At 48.4% G+C, this 24,633-nt stretch overlaps 1 protein-coding gene across 6 annotated transcripts in view; it reads left to right on the top strand.

Moving 5' to 3' along the window:
• commd10 (COMM domain containing 10) overlaps window positions 1-24,633 on the top strand; it is a 119,378-nt gene that overhangs the window by 29,160 nt on the left and 65,585 nt on the right. Inside the window, exon 6 of one of the 6 annotated variants that reach the window (XR_015078234.1) lies at window positions 20,017-20,034. The exons of 4 other annotated variants lie outside the window; for them this stretch is intronic. Coding sequence is in view for 1 of the 2 variants with exons in the window: in XM_085987057.1 (XP_085843183.1) it covers window positions 1,130-1,135 (6 nt within the window). In the remaining variant the exon portion in view is untranslated. Of the gene's footprint in view, window positions 1-1,129; window positions 1,325-20,016; window positions 20,035-24,633 lie in introns of those variants that run through there. One more of the 6 variants, XM_085987057.1, reaches the window with a different exon arrangement.

Below are 24,633 nucleotides of genomic sequence, written 5' to 3'. Positions count from 1 at the left end.
CATCAATGTGGTCAGGTGCTGATGCCCTGTGTCCTGTGTAGCATCAGGTGATTGTGGAGAAGGTTGGTGTTGTTGGTGGTGCTGGTGTGCCTGGTGATGCTGGTGTTGGGGCTGATCGTGTTGGGATTCTGAAGACCAAGGTGAGATAGTTTCAAGGGCAACGATGTTGATGTAATAGATGGCAGGTGAACTTGAGATAACAGAAGTGATCTGTCAGTGGTGAGACAGGTTATTCCAATGAGGTGACACTGGATACAGAGTTTACTCCAAACACTTGCAACCTGCATAAAGATCTTTCTTCCAAATGCAGTAAGCAACAGCTTCTGAGCTTGGAAAGTGAACAGCTGTGAGATGGGAGCTTTTATAGCATATTTGCAGCTGTCAAGTAAAGAGATGATTTCATGGTAACACCACCCCCAACCTCCTTACCTGACGTGATCCCCGAGCGGTGTGGACCCTGTGGGCGACCTTGTAAAATTTAAAGGTGAGCTTAAAATACTTCTTAAGTGGCTCGTAACAAGGTCATAATGACCTAACTTGCCTACCCTGCTGCTGCGTGTCGGGTCTGTTCAGCGTTGGCAGACCCGACATCTGGGAAAGTCGTGTGGCAGCAGGTTGACGGTGGGTTCCTAACCCGCTGTCAATTTTTTTCCCCACCTGACCCGCCACCAAACGTGCCCGCTGGGCCCCTGAAAAATTCCCCCCATTGCCTCTCATTCCCTTTCAGAGATTTCCTCTGTACTTTCTTTCTTCAGCTTGGTTCTCTACTGTATTATGAACCATATCATTCTCAAGTCTCCTTTTTCTGTCTCCTTTTAACCTTTATATCTTTAGTTATCCAGGGAGCTTTGCATGCCCTTCCATTCCCCCTCATGGGAATGTGTCTAGTCTGTACCCGAACTATCTACTCTTTGAAGGCCTCCCATTGCTCATTTATGTTTTACCTGCCAATCTTTGATTGCAATCCACCTGGGCCAGATCCCTTTTCAACTCATTGAAATTAGCTCGCCTCCAGTTGAGTATTTTCACATTTGATTTTTTTGATTGCTCTAAACTTAATATTGTGATCACTCTTTCACAAATGCTCCCCCACTGAAACATGCTCCATTTGCCCCACTTTGCTCCCCAGAACTAGATCCAGCACTGCTTCCTTCCTCATTGGGCTGGAAAATAGAGGACCAGAAAAGTAGTTGTTCATGTAGACCTATGGAATCTATCCTATGACCTGCCCTATCCTATGACCGCCGAGCATCGGGAGCATCGATCTGTATTAATGAACTGCTTCAGTGAGCATTTTTCATGAATAAAGCATGAATCCCATTCATTATGTTGTGTGTTTGTAATACACTCCAAGGAATCTTTTTATTTTCTTGATTTACCATTAGTCGACAGCAGGTGGCAATAAAAGCATGTTAAGCGGAGTTTTACAATCCATGTGTTTTACATTAAATCCTTACATTAGGACACTTGCCTGAGGCATCATATTGGTACACCGTTTGTACTTCAGAAGAGAAGCCCCTGTTGGATACAATTGGAATAGCTAAAGTAGATGGCAGAACTCGGCTGGCACAAGGGTACAACTTGAGTACTGTAGACAGCAAGTAAATCATTAGCAAATGCATGCCAGCCCAAAAAACTGTTTTGTGATCCCAAGAGAAAATATTTGTATATGTAAACATTACTTTGTGTGCAGATTTTTGCAGTTCTTAAGTTGATCATAAACAAAAGAACCAATGTGAATGAGAAAGTGATTCATACCGAATGTATGTTGTGTGTCACTTTCCCCCTATTGTGCCACCTGCCACACATACACCTACTGTTCTTGGCAAAATTCCCAACAAATTGGGAAAATTGTTGCAATGAAATTTATGATTGAAAAGAATGGTTTGTGGACCAAATTAAACAAATAGAGCTCTGCTTATTTTAAGATTGAGACATCTCAAAATTTAGATGACTTAATTTTTTTTTTTAAATAGTCTCACTATATGAGCAAGACTTTAAGGGGGAAAAATTGGGTCGCCTCTGGGGTGCTAACTTCGTAGCGCCCCAAAAAAGTGAGTGCCCCCGCGCCCGAAATTGAGTGGAAAACTCAGAGTGCAGGGCTGCCCGATCGCAAAGGGAGCAGGTGATGACAGGCAGCCAGTAAAAAAAAAAAAAATGGCTGCCCGGCACCTCTCCTTTAAATATTGCCGCCCCGGCCGCACGTACACACCCCCCCGGACCCTATGTCGGACATAGTGTCCAGCTGTACATCAGGGGGCGCGACCGAAGTTTGCGGCAGGGGCGCTGTGCACGGTGACAACGTCTGCCGCAGGCGGGGGGGCTACCGCTGCCGTTAACCTTCCGCTGAATTTCGCTGGAGATGTTGGCGGCGCCACGCCCGGGCGCTACTTTGTGCCCGTTTGGGGTGCTAACTGGAGGTGCAAAGCAACTGAACTTTGCCCCCTCTAGGTCTTGTCAATTATATTTTAATCAATGCTATTGCTTCTCTGACCCTCTGGGGAAATGTGAGCATGACATGGGGATAGAGTACATGTATCTAGTGAGTGGAACTGGTTTTTAACGGGATCAAATATCCTATTGACTAAATATGAACTATTGGTCATTGGTACATTCAAGCCAATCAGCAGAAATAACCACAATTTGTTTCAGTCAGGCATTCTTGCCTCATAGATGTATGATCAGTTTGAGTTATGACTCATTTAATGTGTGATGATCTCTGAATGCGCCCTATGGATTTATATTTTTCTTTTTCAGATTTCACTTAGTTTGCCTAGCTAGGCTGTGATCATACAGTACATTCTTTGGCACTGATCCATACAATATATTGCCTGCATCAACAAACTAATGCCTCTATCTGCACCACCATTTGTCAAAGACTTTAAATACCATGAAAAATGCAATAGTCCATTTGTGATCCTTGTGCATGATTGCTTTATCAAATGCTTGTTGCCCAAACAAGAAACTGTGAGCTTCTAAATGTTATTCAAGTTCATAAAATACAAGCATAATAAATGACTGCACCATGTTTCCTGCAAAGAAATGTTGGTATTGTATGGTGCTGAAGACCGGCAATTCACTAGTGTTGGACAATGCCAGTACAAACTGGTACTGAGGCTCTTTTTCATCCTTCAGTGCTGGAATTCCCTTGGCAATGGTAGTGCTAGCGCTGAAAGATTATCAGCACCAAGCAGAGATCAAACTTGATCTCTTCAAAGGTAATATAGGTCTATTTGATATTCCTTAGACATGGACTCTCAAGCTCAGCGGTCTCAGCACCAGTTGGAAAAGTAATATTGAAGCTGGTTGATCCAAGTATCCTTAGGACTGTACTTTGTTAGGGATTGTGAAAACAAAACTTAAATTTCCCCCCTGGGGAAACTACAACCTGTGAATGTATCTTTAAATGACTCTGGCTTAGTGGTCTCAATCCTTCATTGTGGGGGATAGGTTCTCTATCTCCACCTGCATGGGTGTGGTCAGGTCTGCAGTGTTGAAGGATTGTCCTTCTGAGATATTCACCAGCTTTGGTCGGTGGGGTGGGTGGGGGGAAAGAGTTCAAGGAAATGGGAAAATCTGGCATCCTTCCCTCAGACAGTATGCTGGGGAATTGAAGAGCATACTGCATAAAATCCTGAACGAAACTGTCAGTGATTTGGCAGAATCAGGTGCTCCACCACCTACAAGGCACAAGTCAGGAGTGTGATGGAATACTCTCCACTTGCCTGGATGAGTGCAGCTCCAATGACACTCGAAGTTTGACACCATCCAGGACAAAGCAGCCCACTTGATTGATTGGCACCCCATCCACCACTGTAAACATTCACTCCCTCCACCACCAGCGCACCGTGGCCAAAGTGTGTACCATCTACAAGATGCACTGCAGCAACTCGCCAAGGTTTCTTTGGCAGCACCTCCCAAACCTGCGACCTCTATCACCTAGAAGGACAATGACAGCAGTCGGGACCAGCGGGAGCAGCGAGGAGGAGCTCGGGAGAAAACCCGGCGACCAGCGAGGCCCGAGACCAGTCGGGAGCAGTGTGGTGAGACCGGTATAAAAACCGGAGAGAGGCGAGGCCCGAGACCAGTCGGGACCAGCGGGAGCAGCGAGGAGGAGCTCGGGAGAAAACCCGGCGACCAGCGAGGCCCGAGACCAGTCGGGAGCAGTGTGGTGAGACCGGTATAAAAACCGGAGAGAGGCGAGGCCCGAGACCAGTCGGGACCAGCGGGAGCAGCGAGGAGGAGCTCGGGAGAAAACCCGGCGACCAGCGAGGCCCGAGACCAGTCGGGAGCAGTGTGGTGAGACCGGTATAAAAACCGGAGAGAGGCGAGGCCCGAGACCAGTCGGGAGCAGCGAGGAGGAGCTCGGGAGAAAACCCGGCGACCAGCGAGGCCCGAGACCAGTCGGGAGCAGTGTGGTGAGACCGGTATAAAAACCGGAGAGAGGCGAGGCCCGAGACCAGTCGGGACCAGCGGGAGCAGCGAGGAGGAGCTCGGGAGAAAACCCGGCGACCAGCGAGGCCCGAGACCAGTCGGGAGCAGTGTGGTGAGACCGGTATAAAAACCGGAGAGAGGCGAGGCCCGAGACCAGTCGGGACCAGCGGGAGCAGCGAGGAGGAGCTCGGGAGAAAACCCGGCGACCAGCGAGGCCCGAGACCAGTCGGGAGCAGTGTGGTGAGACCAGTATAAAAACCGGAGAGAGGCGAGGCGTACCAACTCAGCAGCGGGGAGAGAGGTAAAAAGTAATCAGTGTGTGACGTCACCAGGGAGCAGGTAGGTGATTGGTTGGTGAGTATTTCTCTTTTTTCAATACAAGCTTGAATTCTGTGGTGTTAAATTTCTGTGGTGTAGTGGGGATAGTTGGTAAATAAAGCGCCCTAGAGCATACCTGTAACTGGGGTATTGAATAAATTTTTAAAGAAATTAAAGGGGTAAGTCATGGCAGGAGAGTTCAGACCTGTGCTCTGTTCCTCCTGCTCTATGTGGGAAGTCAGGGATGCTGCCAGTGTCCCTGATGACCATGTGTGCAGGAAATGCATCCAGCTGCAGCTACTTGTAGACCGCATTGCGGCGCTCGAGCTGCGGGTGGATGAATTTTGGAGCATGCGCGATGCTGAAAGGCTCGTGGATAACACGTTTAGCGAGTTGTGCACGCCTCAGGGTAGGGCAGCACAGGGGGTGACCATCAGGCGGAGCAACGCAGGCAGGTAGTGCAGGGAACCCCTGCGGACATCCCCCTTTCAAACAAGTATACCGCTTTGGATACTGTTGAGGGGGATGACTCACCAGGGGAAGGCAGCAGCGGCCAACTTCCTGGCACTGGGGGTGCTCCTGCTGCCCAGGAAGGGGGGAAAAAGAGTGGGAGAGCAATAGTGGTAGGGGATTCTATAGTAAGGGGAACAGATAGGCGTTTCTGTGGCCGTAGACGTGAATCCAGGATGGTTTGTTGCCTCCCTGGTGCCAGGGTCAAGGATGTCACTGAGCGGCTGCAGGGCATTCTGGAGGGGGAGGGAGAACAGCCAGTGGTCGTGGTCCACATTGGTACCAACGACATAGGTAAAAAGAGGGATGAGGTCCTGCAGCAAGAATTTAGGGAGCTAGGTGAAGGATTAAGGAGCAGGACCTCAAAGGTTGTAATCTCTGGATTACTCCCGGTGCCACGTGCTAGTAAGTATAGGAATAGGAAGATAGAACAGATGAATGCGTGGCTAAAGGGATGGTGCAAGGGGGAGGGCTTTAGTTTCCTGGATCACTGGGTCTGCTTCTGGGAAAGGTGGGACTTGTACAAGTCGGACGGTTTACACCTGAACCAGGGGGGAACCAATATCCTTGCGGGGAGGTTTGCTAGCAGTGCTGGGGAGGGTTTAAACTAACTTGGCAGGGGGTTGGGGTACAGAGTGGAGCTATAGTAGGGGGTGATTTACGGCCAAATACAGAGGGAAAAACAAGTCAGCTGGGAAGGCAGAGCAAATATGTGAAGGCAAAAGAGAATATGGCAGGGCTGGAAGGCATTTATTTTAATGCAAGGAGTCTTGCAAATAAGGTGGATGAACTGAAGTTGTTGTTGAACACATGGGAGTACGATATTGTTGCTATCACGGAGACATGGTTGAGGGAGGGTCAGGACTGGCAGCTCAATATTCCGGGGTATAGAATCTTCAGGCGAGACAGAGGGGGGTGTAAAAGGGGAGGGGGTGTTGCAATATTAATTAAGGAGCCAATTACTGCTGTAAGGAGGGATGATATATTAGCGGGTTCCTCTAATGAGGCCATATGGGTAGAACTTAAAAACAAAAAGGGGGCAAGCACTTTGCTGGGAGTGTACTATAGGCCCCCAAACAGTCAGGGGGAGATAGAGGAACAGATATGTAGGCAAATCTCCGAGAAGTGCGAAAATAATAGGGTAATAATAGTGGGGGATTTCAACTTCCCCAATATAAATTGGGACAGTCAGAGTGTGAAAGGCTTAGAGGGTGCAGAATTCTTAAAGTGCATCCAGGAGAGCTTTTTGAGCCAACATGTAGAAAGTCCTACAAGAGAGGGGGCGGTACTGGACCTAATTCTGGGGAATGTAGCCAGGCAAGTGGTGGAAGTGTCAGTAGGAGAGCATTTTGGCGACAGTGATCATAATTCGGTGAGATTTAAGGTGGTCATGGAAAAAGACAAAGACGGCCCGGAAATAAGGGTTCTAAATTGGGGGAAGGCCGATTTTAATATGATAAGGCAGGATCTGGCCAAAGTGGACTGGGAGCAGCTGCTTATAGGAAAATCCACATCAAAACAGTGGGAGACTTTCGGAAGGGAAATAGAGAGAGTACAACGCCAACATGTTCCTGTAAAGGTCAAGGGTGGGACCAACAAGCAAAGGGAACCTTGGATGACAAGGGATATACAGAAATGCATTAGAAATAAGAGGGGGGCTTTTGGCAGTTACAAAAGACTAAAGACAGAAGAAGCCCTAGAGGAGTATAAAAAGTGCAGGGGCATACTTAAAAAAGAAATTAGGAGGGCGAGGAGGGGCCATGAAATAACACTGGCGAGCAAAATAAAGGAAAATCCTAAGATGTTTTATAAGTATATTAAGGGCAAGAGGATAACCAGGGAAAGGGTAGGGCCCATTAGGGACCAAAGTGGCAATCTGTGTGTAGAGCCAGAGGATGTAGGCGGGGTTTTAAATGAATTTTTTGCATCTGTGTTCACTATGGAGAAAGACGATGCAGACATAGAAATCGGGCAAGGGGACTGTGACATACTTGAACATATTAGCATCGAGAGGGAGGAGGTGCTAGCGGTTTTAGCGGGCCAAAAAGTGGATAAATCCCCAGGCCCGGACGAGATGTATCCCAGGCTGCTGTGGGAGGCAAGGGAGGAGATTGCAGGGGCTCTGACACTAATTTTCAGAACCTCTCTGGCCACGGGATGTACCAGAGGACTGGAGAACAGCTAACGTAGTACCATTATTCAAGAAAGGTAGCAGGGATAAACCAGGGAATTACAGGCCAGTGAGTCTAACATCTGTGGTGGGGAAATTATTGGAAAAAATTCTGAGGGACAAAATTAATCTCCACTTGGAGAGGCAAGGATTAATCGGGGATAGTCAGCATGGCTTTGTCAAGGATAAATCATGTCTAACAAATCTGATCGAATTTTTTGAGGGGGTGACTAGTGGGGTGGATGAGGGAAATGCTGTGGATGTGGTGTACATGGACTTCAGTAAAGCTTTTGACAAAGTCCCGCATAGGAGACTGGTCAAGAAGGTAAGAGCCCATGGGATCCAGGGTGCCTTGGCGCGTTGGATCCTAAACTGGCTGAGTGGCAGGAGGCAAAGGGTGATGGTCGAAGGTTGCTTTTGTGACTGGAAGCCTGTGTCCAGTGGGGTACCTCAGGGATCGGTGCTGGGTCCCTTATTGTTTGTGATCTACATAAATGATTTGGATGAAAATGTAAAAGGTATGATCAGTAAGTTCGCAGATGACACGAAAATTGGTGGGGTGGTAAATTGCGAGGAGGAAAGCCTCCGGCTACAGGACGATATAAACGGGTTGGTCAGATGGGCGGAAAAGTGGCAAATGGAATTTAACCCTGAAAAGTGCGAGGTGATGCATTTTGGATGGACAAATAAGGCAAGGGAATACACAATGAGTGGTAGGACCCTAGGAAGTACAGAGGGTCAGAGGGACCTTGGTGTACATGTACATAGATCCCTGAAGGCAGCGGAGCAGGTAGATAAGGTGGTTAAAAAGGCATATGGGATACTTGCCTTCATTAGCCGAGGCATAGAATATAAGAGCAGGGAGGTTATGATGGAGCTGTACAAAACGCTGGTGAGGCCACAGCTGGAGTACTGTGTGCAGTTCTGGTTGCCTCACTATAGGAAGGATGCGATTGCTTTGGAGAGGGTGCAGAGAAGATTCACCAGGATGTTACCTGGGATGGAGCGCCTCAGCTATGAAGAGAGGCTGGACAGGCTGGAGTTGTTTTCCTTGGAGCAGAGAAGGCTGAGGGGGGACCTGATTGAGGTGTAGAAAATAATGAGGGGCATAGATAGGGTAGATAAAGAGGAACTTTTCCCCTTAGTGGGGGGGTCAATAACAAGGGGGCATAGATTCAGGGTAAGGGGCAGGAGATTTAGAGGGGATTTGAGGAGGAACTTTTTCACCCAGAGGGTGGTTGGAATGTGGAACTCAATGCCTGAAAGGGTGGTGGAGGCAGGAACCCTCACAACATTCAAGAAGCATTTGGATGAGCACTTGAAATGCCATTGCATACAAGGCTATGGACCAAATGCTGGAAAATGGGATTAGACTGGACAGGGATGGATGGGCGGCGCAGACACGATGGGCCGAAGGGCCTCTTTCTGTGCTGTAAAACTCTATGACTCTATGACCACCACCTCCAAGTTGCCTGTCAAGTTGTGCACCATCCTGACTTGGAAATATATTGGTAGTGTTTCATCATTGTTGAGTCAACCAGCCAAGACCATATCAAAAGCCTGGCTCAGCAGCAGCTTTTCATGGCACTTCGCAGAGTCCCTGGGCCCATACTCCAGAATTTTACTCTTTCAAGTGATATTCAAGGCCAGAGGCTCCTGTTAAGGATTCTTCTATACATCTGGTGTACCTCACGCCTCGCATCAGTGATTCACTAGATCTCTCCCAAGGGATACAGGTAGGAGGCTGCCTGCAAGAATTTGGGACATATCGAGAAAGATCACTACAGATTCCAGATATAATCTGGGAGGACTCTTTTCTTCATTTAACAAACGTGTCACTCTGATTCATTGGTGTAATCAGACCCAACCCTCTGCCGTGCTGGTCGTGTTAAATGGACAAGCTACTAAAATTGGGGCTGATTAGAAAAAAAATCACACTGATTAGGAGCCCCAAACTTCTTCCTAAAGCAGGAAAAATTTTAATGGTCCCACGATCACAGATTATCTAGGCAGTTCACCTGCTGGTTAGTTGCTGTCGACCCAAGCTGTGCTAACATCCATATTGCTATATGGGAATAAATTGAATTTCAAGGGCAAAGTTAACAATACAAGGTATTCCTCTTTTGTTTCAGCAACCAAGGTTTTCACATACTGCCTCTCTATAGCCACATTGCATTTTGGGATGCACCATCTACATGAAAATCTGTATTTGCTGAATTTCCTCATCAGAACCCCATACACAATACCACCCAGCTTTGTCAAGTTGCAGTTTACTTATACACGGTTGTCGGTGTCACAGTATGTGTTTTATTTCTCTGCTCAATATTTATCTGGGGTAGATGCTGGCTGATCAGTGGAATATTAGTCTCAGTCCATCAGTTTAAAGGCATATAATACTCTGGCCAGAGTATAATTCATGCCCGGTCCCCAAAGCACAAGGGAAACATCCAAGTCCTGGAAGCTGTAATGGTTTGTAATCTATTTTAACAACACTACTCTGGACACTATCTGCAACACATCCCGAGCTTTATTCCAAAATTCTAGCTTAATCACCTGGTGTTTGTATATCAATCCTATCTCTGACCACTGGATGCCTCCATTCAACTTTATGCATATCATTACATTGTGGGAGGCTACAGTCTCCCGCGTAAAGAAATAGGCAACACAGCGAGCTACAAGAAATAGGTCTTTACTCCAACTCTCTCAATACAGGACTGAATTCGTAAAGCCCGCGAACCTGTGATGACTCACGGATTGGTCACCTGCTGGAACCTGATTGGTTTTCCTTCTCTCAGCAGCAGGCAAGTCTGAACATGCCTTATTCCTCTCAGCTTGCAACTGTCTTGCGGGGGGGAGGGGAATACAGCAGTTAAAAGGGGATTATACAGGTTTATCTACATACAGTGTTTCCCCAATGTGGTAACGTTACATACGCCCCCCCAGAATCCTCATTAACTGTAAAAGTCAGTCTCTGCGGAGGTTTGACCAAACGGCTGTAGTAGCCATCTGGTGTGTGAGGAGGGCTGTGTGGGAGGTCGGCCGGTTGGTTCGTCGGCTGGTCTGGCGGGTGGGCTGGCTGGACAGGCTGCCGGCGAAGGTGGGGCGGCGGCCGGGAAGTAAGGTTCTGGCGTGTCTTGGTCCTCTTGTGGGGCCGCCGCCGACGCGGGAGGTCTGCCCCGCCGTGGGGCAAGAGCCAGACGAAACGGGAAGCTGAGGTCCAGGTGCGCCGGTTTGAGGCGCTCTACTGAAATAAGGTCCGGCTTCCCGCCGACGTCGATAAGAAAAGCTTTGTCCCCTGTCTCCAATACTGAGAAGGGGCCGGTGTATGGTGCCTGCAGCGGGCCTCTGTGCACGTCCCGGCGCACGAAGACGAACTCTGCATGTCGTAAGTCCCGAGGCACGTAGGACGGCTGCGGGCCGTGTTGCGAAGTGGCCACTGAACGGAATTGCTGGGCTGCGTCCTGGTGCAGGGAAAGCTGTCTGGCGGCCGACCACGGCTCCGTTGTCAGGGGGAGGAAGTCACCTGGTACTCTGAGCGGTTGGCCGTAGACCATCTCGGCCGCGGAGGTCCTCTTTGGGCGCGGTGCGCAATCCCAGGAGGACCCAGGGTAGTTTGTCGATCCAGCTGGTGTCGGCCAGGCTGGCGCGGAGGGAGGCTTTCAAGGAACGATGAAAGCGCTCGCAGAGCCTGTTGGCCTGCGGGTGTTAGGCTAGTGTCCTGTGCAACTTGGTGCCGAGGCCGGCGGTGATGGCATTCCACAAGTGGGAGGCGAACTGGGGGCCTCTGTCCGAGGATATGTCAGTCGGCACGCCGAACCGGGCCACCCATGTCGAGACGAATGCTTGCGCGACGTCGGTCGTGGTGGTGGAGGCGAGGGAAACCGCCTCGGGCCATCTGGTGGTGCGGTCGACGATCATGAGCAGGTGTGTGAAACCGTGCGACGGCGGCAAGGGGCCTACCAGATCGACGTGGACGTGGTCAAAACGCCTCTCGGGCACCGGGAAACACTCCAATGGCGCCTTGGTGTGCTGCTGGACCTTAGCGCGCTGACACGCCATGCATGTGTTGGTCCAGTCTCTCTCATCCTTGTGGAGTCCAGGCCAGACGAACTTGGCGGACATGAGTTTCTGAGACGCACGCATCCCTGGATGTGAGAGGCCGTGGATGATGCCGAAAACTTGCTTGCGCCAGGCGGATGGGACGACCGGCCTAGGCGAGGGGACTGAGACGTCGCACAGGAGGGTTGTGCCGGCTGCGTGGAAGTGGATGTCGGCCAGAGTGAGGCTGGTGGTTGACGTCCTGAGGGCCTGAATCTCCGCGTCGGTGGCCTGGTCTCTCGCCATGCTGGCGTAGTCGACGCCCAGGTGCACTGCGTGGAGCGAGGGTCTTGAGAGGCAGTCGACCACCAAATTGTCCTTGCCGGCGACGTGGCGGATGTCCGTGTTGAACTCCGAGATGAAGTTGAGTTGGCGCTGTTGGCGCGCGGACCAGGGTTCGGTTACTTTGGCCATGGCGAAAGTGAGCGGCTTGTGGTCCACGAATGCAGTGAATGGTCGGCCTTCCAGGAGGAAACGGAAGTGCCGGATTGCCAGGAACAGGGCCAGGAGCTCTCTGTCGAACGTGCTGTAGGCCTGCTCGTTCTTGCGCAGCTGTCGGCTGAAAAATGCCAGTGGCTGCCACGCGCCTTCGATCCACTGTTGCTGGACAGCGCCGACGGCGTAATCCGAGGCGTCCGTGGTGAGGGCGGTCTTGGCGCCCGGGATGGGGTGGGCCAGTAGTGTGGCGTTGGCCAAGGCGCTTTTGGTCTGGTGGAAGGCTGTCGCCATCTCGCTGGACCAGGTGAGTTCTTTGCCCGTTTTGCCCCTGGTGGCTTCGTAGAGGGGGCGCATGAGTGAGGCGGCCTTGGGCACGAAACGGTGATAGAAATTGACCATCCCCAAAAATTCCTGCAGCGCCTTGACCGAGGTGGGCTGGGGAAAGTCCGCCACCGCCTGCACCTTGGAAGGTAGGGGAATGGCTCCCCTTGGCGAGATTCTGTGGCCGAGAAAGTCAATTTGGGCTGCTCCGAACTGGCATTTGGCTGGGTTGATGATTAGCCTGTGTTGGCTGAGGCGCTGGAAAAGAGAGCGCAAATGCACGATGTGCTCGGCCTTGCTGGTGCTGGCCACGAGGATATCGTCCAGATAGACGAACAGGAAGCTCTGGTCCCGTAGGACTGAATCCATGAGCCGTTGGAAGGCCTGTGCGGCGTTCTTGAGCCCGAAGGGCATGCGCAGGAACTCGAACAGTCCGAAGGGGGTGATGACCGCCGTCTTCTGGACGTCTGCGTGGTGGACGGGGACCTGATGGTAGCCGCGAATCAGGTCGACCTTGGAAAAGACGGACTTTCCTGCTAGGTGTGCCGAGAAGTCTTGGATGTGCGGAATGAGGTATCTATCGGGCGTGGTGGCGTCGTTGAGCCGTCTGTAGTCGCCGCAGGGGCGCTAGCCACCGCCCGGCTTGGGCACAATGTGGAGGGGGGACGACCAGGGGCTGTTCGAGCGGCGGATGATGCCCAGTTTCTCCATCGTGGTGAATTCTTCCTTGGCCACCACCATCTTGGTTGGGTCCAGGCGTCTGGCTCGGGCGAACACTGGTGGTCCCGTAGTGGCGATGTGGTGCTCGACGCCATGCTTGGCTGCCGCGGCTGAGAAGGTCGGTTGTGTGAGCCTCGGGAAATCTGCGAGTAGGCGGGCGTAGTCGTCATCCGCCGGGGCAGAGCAGGACCCGTCGAGGGCCGGGCTGTTGCTCTGCTGGCAGGCCAGTGAAGCGAAAGTTGCTGCGTCGATCAGGCGCCTGTCGCGGACGTCGACCAGGAGTCCGTGGGCGCAAAGAAAATCGGCGCCCAGCAAGGGATGTGCCACCGAGGCCGTCACGAAATCCCACGTAAATCGCTGGCCGTTGAAACAAACCTCGGCCCGTCGCTTTCCAAAAGTAGCGATGGCTGCGCCATTTGCCGCCACGAGGGGTGGGCCGCTGCAGCCTGCCTGGATGTCGAGCTGGGAGGCAGGAATTATGCTGCATTGGGCTCCGGTGTCGTTTAGGAATTTGCGCCCTGAAAGGGAGTCTGTTATATACAGCAGTTTACCTGCGGTGCCGATGGCCATCGTGGCGGCGGGGGTGCGGTCGAGCGGGCCTAGACGGCGGCGCGGGGCTGGTGCGTTGGGCCGGGCGGCCATCTTGGTTTGATCGAAAGAGCAGGGTGCTCTGCAGCGTTGGGCCTTGTGGCTGAAACGCGCGTGGTAGTAGCATAGTTCTGCGGCCTGGCGTGGCGGCGCACGCTCGGTGGTGTCGGGGAGCCTTGCGGCTGCACAGCCGAGTTGGGCGACGGCGAAGACTTTGTCCGCGGCGGCTGCCAGTTGTACGCAGTCCGTGATCGGGGACCCCGCGAGGGCAGTCTGTACCTGCTGAGGAAGCAGGCTGAGGAAAAGGGCCCGAAACAAGAAGCACTGCGGTTCAGAGCCCAGGAGCGCAAGCATCCGGCTCATCAACTGGGTCGGGGTAGAGTCGCCGAGGCCTGGTAGTGAAAGAAGCCTACGGGCCCTCTCCTCCCCGGACAGGCCGTAAGCTTGCAGCAAGCGGCCCTTAATGGTTGAGTACTTGCCGGTCTGTGGTGGGTTCCCCAGCAGGTCGAGAACTTCGGCGGCGGTGGAGCTTGCTAGTGCTGAGACTACGTGGAGGTACCTTTCTTCATCGTCTTGAACCCTGCGAAGGGTGAATTGGGCCTCCGTGTGCGCAAACCAAGGTGGTGCTTGGTGTTCCCAGAAGGTGGGGAGCTTCAAGGACGCGGCGCCGGCCGACATCGGGCGGCTGCTGCTGGTTGCCGTCTGGTCGTTGCTGGCCTCTGTAGGGCTACGTGAGTCGGGGGCTTCGGCCGCCGACATTCGGGGTCACCAATGTGGGAGGCTACAGTCTCCCGCGTAAAGAAATAGGCAACACAGCGAGCTCAAGAAATAGGTCTTTACTCCAACTCTCTCAATACAGGACTGAATTCGTAAAGCCCGCGAACCTGTGATGACTCACGGATTGGTCACCTGCTGGAACCTGATTGGTTTTCCTTCTCTCAGCAGCAGGCAAGTCTGAACATGCCTTATTCCTCTCAGCTTGCAACTGTCTTGCGGGGGGAGGGGAATACAGCAGTTAAAAGGGGATTATACAGGTTTATCTACATACACAGTGTTTCCCCAATGTGGTAACGCCACAACATCACCCTTTTTCCATTAAGCTCAAAATTCAAATAAACTCTGAAATTTACATGAGGCTTATTATATTTTATCGTAATGGCATACTATGGCACCAATATTAACGGGGCGGTGTGGAGGGTGTAGGGGAGCTCAGTAGCGGGCGATGAACCCAGTCTCCCCCTGACCTACAATTAAGTTTAAGTCACGGCACCTATGATTTCATTGGGCCGTGACTTTTGAATGTTAATTAGGCCCCGACCTGTCTCTTTTGTGGGAGCCTCGTCGATGGCCTGATTTGGTTTCTAAACATGTAAACTGATGTGAATGGGGTTGGGTTGCCCGACCCTGATATTTTCAACCCTTTCCCGTCTGCCGGGGCATGGTTCAAATCGAGGCCTATAAATCTAATCTATTAGGTGGCTTTCAGATTCTGGTTTCCAGTTCACTCTTTCTAATATCAGGCTTAGTTTTTGGTGTTTTAGTTTCTTCAATCAGCTGTTCTAACATTGGCTCCAATCTTTCAGGCCTTTTGATAAGACCTCTTCTGTGATTATCATCTTAACTGTTGATTACCTACACCATTTCTCTGCTTGTCATCTAACTTCGAACAATTGCTGGTTTCCATTCCTTTTGCTTGGATACATGCATTCTCCTGTTACCTACCAGTAGCAGCAGATCCTTGGTTATAGTACAACTTTTGCTTACTTCTGTTGTACTTGATCTCTTGTGAAACTCCTTTTGATGTCGTTTGGTTAGAGCAGTCATTTTGGGGTGGCAAGTATTGTTTTTGTTTTATGGCCCATCAACAGTTACGCTGGTGAGGCTGTACCATCTCCAGACAATATGACAATCAGCCATGACTAGCTGTGTCTTGGCCTTTTGCTTTGTTCTTTTTGCAATTTGAACAGCTTTCTCAGTTTTCCGATTTAGATTCTGGGAACTTTGGTAATGCAGCTGTGTATTTGAATCTGTAGCCTTTGTTAAATTTTCTGAATCCCATACTTGTAAACTGGAGTTTATTATCTGAAATTATTTCATTTGGGATATACAGGAAACTTTTGTTTAACCGGAGGTTAAATGTCCGGAAAGCTCTATCTACCGGCAAAATTCGGGAGCCGTTTCCTGTAAGTTTTTTTTACTTCTCGTTGCTTTTTTTTTCCAGTCAGGCTCTGCAAGGTCTAGCTGAAGCTGTTGCTTAGCTACAGAGACGCTTTTAAGCTGCGGCCGACTGTTTTGAAGCTGTTGCTAAGCAACAGGGTTTGTTGATTCACACGGAGCTCAAAAGCTCCATATGTTTTAACATTAGCGCTGGTTTCTACGGCAGTTTTGATGGTACGGCACCAGCTCGGTCCCGTCAGTGCCGGATACCAGAAAGTTTCCTGTACTATCTAACAAATTTCTGCTTGAAATGTGCAGTCATGCTTGAACTCTTGGTATTCGTTAATTTATTAATCCAAAATAACATTGAAAGGTAGTCAATGGTTATTAAATAGTGATTTAAATAAAAGTCGAATATCAGTCACAACTTTCTGCTACAGCCTGCTTTCATTGGCCTTTGCACACTTTGAGCTGAATTTTGACGGCACTCAGAGTGCGGGTTTGGAGGCGGGTCTGCTGTCAAAATCAAAATGATTGACAGCGGGTTGGGAGCCCGCTTCGAACCCGCCTCCATGTAAGTTTCCAAACTGTCGAGTCTGCAAATTCAGAACAGACTCGACACTAAGCGGCGGGGGAGGCATTAAGTAGTTAAATGCTTGTTAACTACTATTTTGCCAGCCTATTTCTATTTTACCACTTTTTTAACGAGGCTCGCGTCGTTCGGCGATCACATCAGGTAAGTAGATCGGGTTCTCTGTCTCCCCCTTGCTGTGAATAGGTGACAACTGCAAAAAAAAATCTGCATGATATGAAAGCTACCATTTCACAGCTGTTCACTTTCCAGTGTCAGAAGCTTGAGCCTTCAGGACTTGCAAGACACTTTTGAGCTTTATGCAGTTTGGAAGTGTTTGGAGTAAACTCTCTATCCACTATTACCTCCTTGGAGCAAGCTCTCTCACCATTGACATCGCTTCTGTCATCTCAACTTCAGCTGCCATCTATTCCAGCAACATCGGTGCCCTTGGAAAAAATCTCATCTTGGTCCTCTGAATCCCAGCACGATCAGCCCCAACACCACCAACAACACCAACCTTTTCTGCAATCACCTGATGCTACACAGGACATCCGCTCCCGACCACATTGCTGCCCGGGAGGCCAGGGATGGCCACACCATGGCCAGATTTACTTCACTTGACGCTGTACACCCTGGCTGCCACATGATGCGCCAGGTTGACACCACTCTACACCAGCACCATAAAGCATCACTATAATGTCCAAGCCATTCCTTTCACACTTCACATTTGTGGGAGGAGAGTTATGTCTCAACATTCACTGGAACTCACTAAAACACTTTGAAAGGTGAGCACAGATCTGTCCAATAAGGCAAAGTTTTGAAAATAAAGATTTTGATGTTTGACACCACATTAACAGAAACTTTACATGAACATTGCATAAGACATTCAAGTGCCTACCCTTGTGTGTTGTTAGTTGGTATGATTGGACTCGGATGAGGGTGAGTGTGAGGGGTGGCTAGTGAGATGGGGAAGTGATAATGTAGGTAGAGAGGGATGGATGGAGGTGCAAGGTAAGTTGGTGTGAGTAAGGATGTGCTGGAGTAGGGTAGGGAAGGCAGAGTGATGGGGATGTGATGAGTGGCACAGCAGGATGAGGTTGAATGTGGCTTGGCGGTAACGTTTCATGATCTGCTCAAATCATTGAAAGGTTTGCGCCACTGCAGCCTGGTCCTCCTGATGACATCCCTGCTTCTGCCCTCCTGTGCAATGTGATCTCCTGGGGAGGTCTCTTCCACCCATTGGAAGGGAAGAGAACCTCCCTGCTTGCTGCGACTCCCTGCATAAGCATATGGAGGGAGTCACGGGAGAGCCTGGGTGCAGCCGTGCACCTCTTTGGAGTGCTTGTCAGTGTTTGCAGCATCTCAATGCTGTAGAACACTAACAGCAGAACTGTCAACATGAATGTGGACATGGCCCCTTTAAGGAAACCGGCTGATGACCCGTCATCAGACCCGCGTCCTATTAATTGGCCGGAAATTTTGCAGGGCGGGCTTAACAAGCCCAATCAACGAAAAATCACTTGGTTGATGCGGGCTGGGACTGCAACACCGACCCCGGCTACCTCGGTCAGTGAAATCGCGGCCTTTATTTCTGTATTCTGTTGGACTTTGGCTAACCACCAATGATTTGTGACAACATACCAGTCTGAAATATGACCTCTTCCAACCTTCTGGAGTTTCAGTTTCTTGGTGGATTTGATGTATTTTCAGCAGCTTTTTCTCTCTGGCAAGCAGGGACAAGAACTTTGTATTGTCACATCTGACAAATTAGCATGAACTTGCCTATTTGGTTCACCATCCTAAAGTACTCATTTTGCAGATCTTTTTTGTTACTTTTACTACCTTTTTTTCCATCGGTTTTGAGTCTTTTCAATGTGACTTTGTGGCTGCAATTGACTTGTATTTTGAATGTGCATTTGTACATAGTCAGCTTCACGTTGCCTTCTCTTGTTTTTCAAAGGTTGATTAGGTTTCTATTTGTTCTTGCCCCAAATGAGGTATCTATAATACTTCCACTCCTTCAATGCCATCTAACATCTGTGACATTACACATTGGGATCATCTCAGCTCCAGAAATGTTCCAAAGAGCAATCTGGTATATGCATATCTGCCACTATTAAATGTGCACAACTTTGACTAGTCTTCATCCAACTGTTCTTGCATCAAGTGTGATTTTACCATTTAATAGCCCTAACACTACTTCCTCTAAGGTATGCACTTGATATTTTCTATGACTTTATTTAAATCTTTAGGGGAATAATTCGGTTGCTTGGTGCTAATAGGGTGCAAAGCAACTAGCGCCCGGGCACGCCGATGTTTGTGCTACTCACGAAATTGACCAAACATTTTGCGGCGGCGCTAAATGCTACCGCCACGATCGCCTGCACCCGCAGATCGTGACTTCAGTCGAGCGTTCAACGCCCCGGTAGCACCCTGGACCAGATATTGAGTGGCGCCCCCTGCCTTTCTGCCTGCCACTAGCAACGACAGGTTGAGGGGAACATTTTGCAGTCGGGAAGGGACTGGTGGAGCGCTATTTAAAAGCGGCCACTTCCTGCCTTTTTTTTGTCAGCGACATTTTTGCACCATGCATTCAGAGAGAGAGAGACTTCTGGAGAGATTGAACGCTGTGTAAAGGAGTTTTGGGTACTGAGCAGCACTTTGCAGGTTCATTTTGATTTGATCTTCCTTGCATCGATTTAGAAGAGACTATGGGGGCTGCACTCTGAGCTCTTTCCCTGGGCCTCTCCATTGTTCGTTCCAGCATATTTGATGTACAGGTCTCTCCAGGCTGAGTTTAAGGCTGCAATGAGCAGGGTGTGGATGGAGAGCAAGATCGACCCTCCCCTTTAAGAACTGGCCGCCGCCATTGTGATTGTGTCTGTGTTCCATTGCTGACTGACATCACATGAGCTTCGCCAGCGTTCTGAGTCAGTGCCTAGCTCCTCGGCGTTAGCGCCTTAAGAGAGGTGTGTAGCGCCTGATTTAGTGCTCCAATCACCTCCAGGGGCGATAGAAGCCAAGTTTGCAGTCGGAGGCGATAATTGGCGCCTGGCCGATAACTGCAGCCCCAAATGGGGCGATACCAAATTTCTCCCCCTAGGATCTAAGCATAATCTCATTTATTCACTGTTTGGCTTGACTGCTGCTGACTCACTCGCATCATTTATTTGTCTTCATTACACAGTTTCTTCTTTCTATCTAGCTCATCACAATTTTTATCACAAAGTACAATTGCAACTTTCCTTGGTGGATGCGTGATTGGTTAAGCATCTGGCTGTGGTCATATGCTTTGCTTCCTGCTTTGCACCTCAACCCTTTACACACAGCACCATACTTCTCTCACTTTTTGACATTTATTGTTAGTAACTGCATCGATTCTTTTATCTAGTTCCAGCCGCTTGCATGCTCAAAATCCTAGGACTAACTGCATTCTTTGTTCCAGAATTTGGATGTATTAATATTCAAACAAATTGTTACGTTTTCTGAGCAATGTCGAGTATATCACCAACTTTGCACTGGACTTGCTAAATTCAGTATTTGGTTTCTTGTAAACTGACAGTGGCATGACATTGGCAGTTCTGTCTGGGGCTGTCTGCGAGAAATCTGTAGTCTCCAGCTTTGGCCTTTTGTTTGCAAAATCTATTGCAAATATTGATCAGTGCTTTCTCTTTGCACTTGAAATTAGGTACTAAACATCTGATTGGTAAATAATTTTCTGTGGTATGAAATATTCCTGAAATGTTTCTACTAATATCTTCAGTTTCCATTTAAATTTTATGTCATCATACATAAACATATTATGCACCTCTGTTTCTTGCTCGCCTATCAATTGCAGTAAAATACTGGCCTGCACTTTGTTTTTGTCTTCTAGGCTTGTTGATGTTGCATAGAGTTCAAAATTCTGTTTCCATTTTCTTCATGCTTCCATAACCTTTCTTCTGGTCTGAAATGATGAGTGCTTTAAGCCTTCCATTTCCATCCGGTTGTAATACCACATAATGGTTTGTAGCCTCTTAACAATAACAGTTGATGCACCGCACCATGGCTTGCGCTTTATTCCACATGTTCGCTCGCGTGTGGGAGTACATTTTTTTTTATACAGCAATCCCATCCCTGACATTTAAATGGATCTATTCAACTGCATACATAATGGCCTGGATTTTGCGGTAAAAATAACAGAGGCGATCAAAACTCACCGTTATTAAAGTGTTAATCGGACAGCGACAACACATGCGCAGGTAAACGTAGAAATCAGGAAGTTGCTGTCCGAGTTGCCCTGCTCCTTCAGAAGCTGTGCTATACCGTTATCTCGCCGAGTGACTCGGCATTTAATCACATGGCAGGGTATGAATTTGCGGTACTTACATGATAGCTACCCACTAAACATGCCAGAAAAAGTTAGGGCTTGTCCATTTCAGTGTAAGTAAATTTTTAACGCCGTGATGCGCCTTAATTACTGCCAAACAATTCTCTGGCCCTGAAAATTAACTTTTACAAGTGTGGAGTCTCATTCCTTCCTTTAGACTTTAATTATTGTTGGAGATTTAAAGTTTTAGAAAATATTAAGTTTCTTTTATCTTTCTTAATCCCATTGTTCTTTCTTTATTACACTTTTTTTCTGTACATGATTTGGCATTGAATTAACTATTCTAACTTGCACTTCCTGACTTCAGTCTCTGTGTGCCTCATTAAGAATTCTTCAATCTGATTGGTTAAAGAGATGCCCTGGTCACACAGGTTCCAGATCCCATGTAGATGGCTCCGCACTGAAATGGATTACTAATCACTGAGAGTTCCAGTATAAAACCCATAGAAAATCTGTGGCCAAGTGTAATGACTACAAAATCCAGCCCGTCATTACAGTTTCAGTACAGAGAAGGGCTGTGAGGCTGATCCCTAATGTCAGGCGACTGAGTATGAAGAAAGGTTATAAAAATTTCCCTCCTTTCAAGGCTGAAGATGTTACTGAATGGAATAGAAAAGTTTAACCTGAAGCACTAGTTCAAACTACAATTATCGGACAAATTCAGGACGCACTTCACACACACTGATTAACACCTGGAATGGTCTTTTAGATAGGATAGTGGAGGCAAAATCTCTGGGATAAATAATAGATGTTTACAGCACAGAAGGAGGCCAGTTGGCCTATCCTGTTTGGGCTTGCTTTTAACTAGAGCAATCAAAACTAAATCACACTGCTCTGCGTTCTCCCGTAGCCTTGTATCTTTCTCTGCTTCAAATATTTATCCTGTTTGCCCATAAAATATGCAGTGGTCTCTGCCTCTGTGGGGAAACATTTCGTACTCCCTCTGTAGAAAGACATTTCTCCTAACCTCTCTCCCCACTCCATGATACTTTTAAATTGATGATCCCCTCCTCACTGACTCCCCAATTAGTGGAAATGGCCTCTTCCTATTTACTATTATCAAAACCCTTCATAATTAAAAAAAACTCTACTAAATCTCCTCTTGGTCTTCTCCGCTCCAATGGAAATAGTCCCATTATGACAACTTTCATCCCTGACACCTTCCTGGTCAGTGTACGCTTTGTATGGCTTCAATGTTCTTTGTTTAATAGGACACCCAAAACTATGTACACACTCTAACTGTGGTCTAACCATTGCATAGTAGAACTTTATCATTGCTACTTTACTCTTGTACTGTATATCCCTATTTATAAATCCCTTTTAAGGCTTTATTTATCTGCACTCGAGTATTATGGGGATCATGTGTTTGAACCTGTGTGTGTTTCTGTTCATCCGCACCCTTCAATGTCTTTCCATTGAGTGTATCCTCCCATTCCTTACTTTTTGTCCCAAAATGTATTAAGTCTCATTTTTCCACAGTAAATTGTATCTGCCACCTGTCTGCTCATTCCACTAACCTGTCTGTTTTCCACTAACCTGTCTTTGTTTTCCTGAAGTCTTTTATGGTCCTCCTTGATTTTTGCCAAACGCCCTATTTTTGTGTCATCGGCAGTAAGCCCTAGGGTACATCACTTCTAACCCTTCTCCAATTCAAGCAACCTCGATTTATTTACCTTACTTCTTTGTTACCTGTCAATCAGCCAATTTTCTATCTATGCTGTTATATTTCATCCTATACCATACATCTGAATTTTTGTAAACAGCTTGATGTAACACACCTTCTAAAAATACATATACACAACAACAGCATTCCCTCAATCTATCCAATCAGTCACTTCTTCAAAAAATAATACTGGGGGGAATTTTAAGCCCCAAAGAACGGGTGGGTTGGGGTCATGCAGGAGGTTAAAGTGTTAAACTGAATCCTGACCCCCAACCCACCACTTCCAGTTTTAATGGAGGTGGGACGTGGGCCAGACAGTTAACCTGCTCCCAGGAGGCTGTTTTCCCATTTAAATATTATAATAAGGCTGGTGTGCCTCCGATTTAACCAGCATTTCAAATTTAACTGTGGCTGGTTAGGTTTCGCAGGCCTCTGGGAACCCCCACGAGGCCTCTGATCACCTTCTCCCCCGCCGCCCCCCCCCCCCCCCCCACCAATGATCCTCAGGCCGGCCCCGTTCCTCTCTTCCTCCCTTTACCCCTCCCGCAAAACCATCTCCGGCCCTGATTGATGCTTCTCTTTCTCCCTCCCTCCGATGCACCGTCCCCGATCGTTGTTTCCCTCCCTCCTCTCTGCAGCCTAGTGCCGCAGGCTTACCCATCTGGCTGGCTGCGGGTGGGAAACAGACCTTTGAAATTCAAATCAGGCCCTGTCGTTAAATTCGGCAGGGCCTGCGGGAAACCCGTTCTCCTGGGTTTCTCTACCACTTCCTAGCCTCCCCCACTCCCAACCCGCCTCATGATTAAAATTGCAACTATTAAGTGTGTCACAAACACAACTTGCCTTTGAAAATGCGTGCTAGCTGCCCTTGTTTAATCAGTGCAATTCTAAATGCTCACCAATTTTATCTTAAATTATCAATTCTAAGAAACAGAAGATTAGAAGGACGAAAAAGGGAATATAAAAAAAAGACTTGCAGATAATATGAAAGGAAATATTAAGAGCCCACAACTGACCTAGCTGGTCTATAGATGTCTGGTTAATCCTTCTCTCCCTTCTTGAACAAGGTGTGGAGATGCCGGAGTTGGACTGGGGTGGACAAATGTAAGAAGTCACACAACACCAGGTTATAGTCCAACAGCTTTATTTGAAATCACAAGCTTTTGGAGCGCTGCTCCTTCTTCAGGTGAAGTGGAGAAATGCATAAAGACACAGCTTATATAGTCAGAGAATCATGTCAGATGTTTACAGGTAACCTTTCCAACTGCCATTTATCACACCTCGGCAGAGAGATAATCACAGCAGTCAAAGGTGTGAATGGTGTCCAAACAGGTCAGTCAGGGGAACATTACATCAAAGAACAATGAGGTGGGGTCACAAGGGGTCAAATATTGCAGATGCTGGGGTCTGTATGAAAAACAAAAAAAGACAAAAAACATTTTTTTTGGCTGGAAATCACAGCAGGTCCGGCCGCATCTGTGTAGAGAGAACAAGCCAATGTCGACTCGAGTCTGGATGACCCTGCATCAGGTGGGGTTACATGTAGCGTGACATGAACCCAAGATCTCGGTTGAGGCCGTCCTCATGGGTGCGGAACTTGGCTATCAGTTTCTGCTCGACGATTTTGCGTTGTCGTGTGTCTCGAAGGCCACCTTGGAGAATGCTTACCCGAAGATCGGAGGCTGAATGTCCTTGACTGCTGAAGACCCCACCTCATTGTTCTTTGATGTAATGTTCCCCTGACTGACCTGTTTGGACACCATTCACACCTTTGACTGCTGTGATTATCTCTCTGCCGAGGTGTGATAAATGGCAGTTGGAAAGGTTACCTGTAAACATCTGACATGATTCTCTGACTATATAAGCTGTGTCTTTATGCATTTCTCCACTTCACCTGAAGAAGGAGCAGCGCTCCGAAAGCTTGTGATTTCAAATAAAGCTGTTGGACTATAACCTGGTGTTGTGTGACTTCTTACATTCTTGAACAAGGGTTACATTGGCTACTCTGCAGGCCCACAGCCTATTTCCATATTTAAGGAGGATTAAAAAATTCTGGCCAGAGCATTTTCTATCTCCTGTATGACATTTTTCAAGATGACTTATTCACCTTGAGTTCTGCTAATGTTCTACAGTTACCTCTGATAATTGTTTTATATTCTCATCTGCTACCCCTACATTCTCACTTCCACCATTTGTGCAAATCAATCCAAAATATGTACTTCATGTCTCCGCCATACAATTCGATTCCCTTGTTCATCCCTGAGTGTTCCTAC

Source organism: Somniosus microcephalus, chromosome 1 (assembly GCF_052327205.1).
Source record: "Somniosus microcephalus isolate GS21.2 chromosome 1, FLI_Smic_1.0, whole genome shotgun sequence".
In the NCBI taxonomy this organism is placed as follows: domain Eukaryota; kingdom Metazoa; phylum Chordata; class Chondrichthyes; order Squaliformes; family Somniosidae; genus Somniosus; species Somniosus microcephalus.
The sequence above is the reverse complement of the archived record's forward strand: the minus strand, read 5'-3'. Positions and strand labels throughout refer to the sequence as shown.